General features: G+C 13.8%; 1 protein-coding gene across 1 annotated transcript; it reads right to left on the bottom strand.

Moving 5' to 3' along the window:
* Window positions 1–1460: 1460 nt before the first annotated feature.
* On the bottom strand, window positions 1461–2192 carry PGAL8A_00166000 (conserved Plasmodium protein, unknown function; the record flags this gene model as incomplete). Its single annotated transcript, XM_028675219.1, has 1 exon — window positions 1461–2192. One exon carries the CDS (start codon window positions 2190–2192, stop codon window positions 1461–1463), a length of 732 nt encoding a protein of 243 aa, XP_028526773.1.
* Window positions 2193–2260: the final 68 nt, after the last annotated feature.

The raw sequence follows: 2260 nt of genomic DNA, 5'->3' as shown, positions 1-2260 counted from the left end.
TTTTTTTTTTTTTTTTTTTTTTTTTTTCTTCTATTTCTTAAACTGAGAAATATTAAATTCAATTACATAAAAAATAAAACATGCATTTTTTTTTTTAATTTTATAAATAATTAATATAACATTTAAATTAATTATTTCTACAATTTTTCGATTTTTCGATTTTTTTTTTTATAAGAAAAATATATTTATAAATATCTTTTAAATAAAATACAACATTATCTTATTTCTTTTTTAAAGACACTTTTATTCTAATTAAAAATACTAACCCTCTTTTTTACAGAAACTTACTTTTTTTTCAATTTATCATAAATTTAAAGATATTTCTTTTATAATATAAAATTGAAGAATATAAATATATATATCTTCAGATTGAAAAATTAAGAATTTTTTTTGTAAAATTTTGTAACATTCTTAAAAAAAATAAAAATCAAAGGCATAAGAAGAAAATTATAACAAAAACAAATGAATAAATAAATATAAAAAAGAATTCTATATGTTTTACTAATAGATATATGAAAATTTTTTTTTTATATCTTAATATAAAATGTTTATTATTATTTATTTTTTTTAAATTATAAATATAATCAAAAAATTTATATAATTACATACAATAAAAATAGAATATAAAATTTTATTTATTTTTAAATTTAAAATTCATTAAATATAAAGATAAAAAAACAAAAATCATGTATTCTATAATTGTAAATACATTTTTAAATATTTATTTTCTTTTTTATTTTTATAATAGATTTTATTAAAAGTATTATCACCATATATTCATATAATTTTTCTTTTTTTTTTTTCCTTTAAAAGTAAGCATAAATAATCTAAAAGATGAAAAATAATTAAAACCAAACCAAGTTAAATCCAATAAATAATATATCAAAATTAACTATTTCTATATATATATATATATGTAAGATCTATAATTTGTAATATATTTATTGTTTTTAATAGAACTATTTATAAAAGTTTAATTACATTTAGAATTTAATGAATATCATAAATTAATTACAAAAAAGATTAATAAATATTAAATGTATAATTAGAAAGATATTCTTTATTCTTGTGACTATTTTATTTCAGTTTTTTTCATAAGATTGTTCTATATATATATATATATATATATATATATATTAATGAAATTCTACAATTTATGAATAAAGATTTTTAAAAAGAATTAATACTTTGAATTTTTATTTTTTTATTAATTTGGATAAGATATCTTTAAATACACTTCATAATTTAAAAAAAAAAAAATTAATATAGTTTTATTTTCATTTCTTCAAAAATTAGATGGCAATGTAATTATATAAAAATAAGATGTACTCTTTTTTAGTTTATATCAATTTTACAAGTTTTCTTTTTTATTTATATAAAGAAAATTTTTTTAAAAAAGGTGTAAAATAATTTGTAGAATTTATTTTTTTTTCTTCTTACATTTACATAAATATAGAAAATCATGAAATCTTTGATAAATTTATTTTTGGTATATTTATTTTAGATGTTTTCATAATTTTTCCATTTATTTTAAGCATTTCATAAATATCTTTATCAGATCCCTTTTTCTTATTATCATTTATTCTATTTTTTTTTTTTAATTCTTTATTTAATAAATTTATTTCTTTTTTCTCCTCCTCTTCCTTTTGTTCTTTTTGTTCTTTTTCTGAGTTTAATTTTTGATATTTTTTATTCTTTGTTATTACACTTTTTTTCTCATTACCTTTTAGATTATTCTCTTTTTTTATATTTGACGTATTTTTTTTCTTATTATCCAAAGGTTTATTTTGAATACTACTTTTATTAAATAATTCTAAATCAAAAGTGTTTTCTATAAAAATACATTCTTTCTTATTTTCATGTCTACCATTATATTTATGAGTATTATTATTATTATTTTCAAAATTAAAAAAGAAATTATCTAAAATTTTTATTTTATCTAAATTTTTATGATTTTTTTTTTGTTTTTTTATTCTTATATTTTCATTATCATTTAAGTTTAATTTTAAACTTTTTAAGTGATTATCTTTAACAGAAAAACTACTTATAGTACTATTATATATATCAAATATTCTGAAACTTAAATTAGTTTTTGCTGTATCTGGTATTTCAATCTCATTTTGATCTATTATATACTTCTCTGGTGAACATGCATATAGACAATTGGAATAATAATCTTTTAATGAATTCATAATAAAAAAAAAAAATAAATTCTATAATGATATCTTATCTTTTTTTTTTTTTTTTTTTTTTTTTTTTT

Source organism: Plasmodium gallinaceum, assembly GCF_900005855.1.
Source record: "Plasmodium gallinaceum strain 8A genome assembly, contig: PGAL8A_v1_65, whole genome shotgun sequence".
Lineage (NCBI taxonomy): Eukaryota > Apicomplexa > Aconoidasida > Haemosporida > Plasmodiidae > Plasmodium > Plasmodium gallinaceum.
Note: the sequence above shows the minus strand (reverse complement) of the source record. Positions and strands in the feature narration are given on the sequence as shown.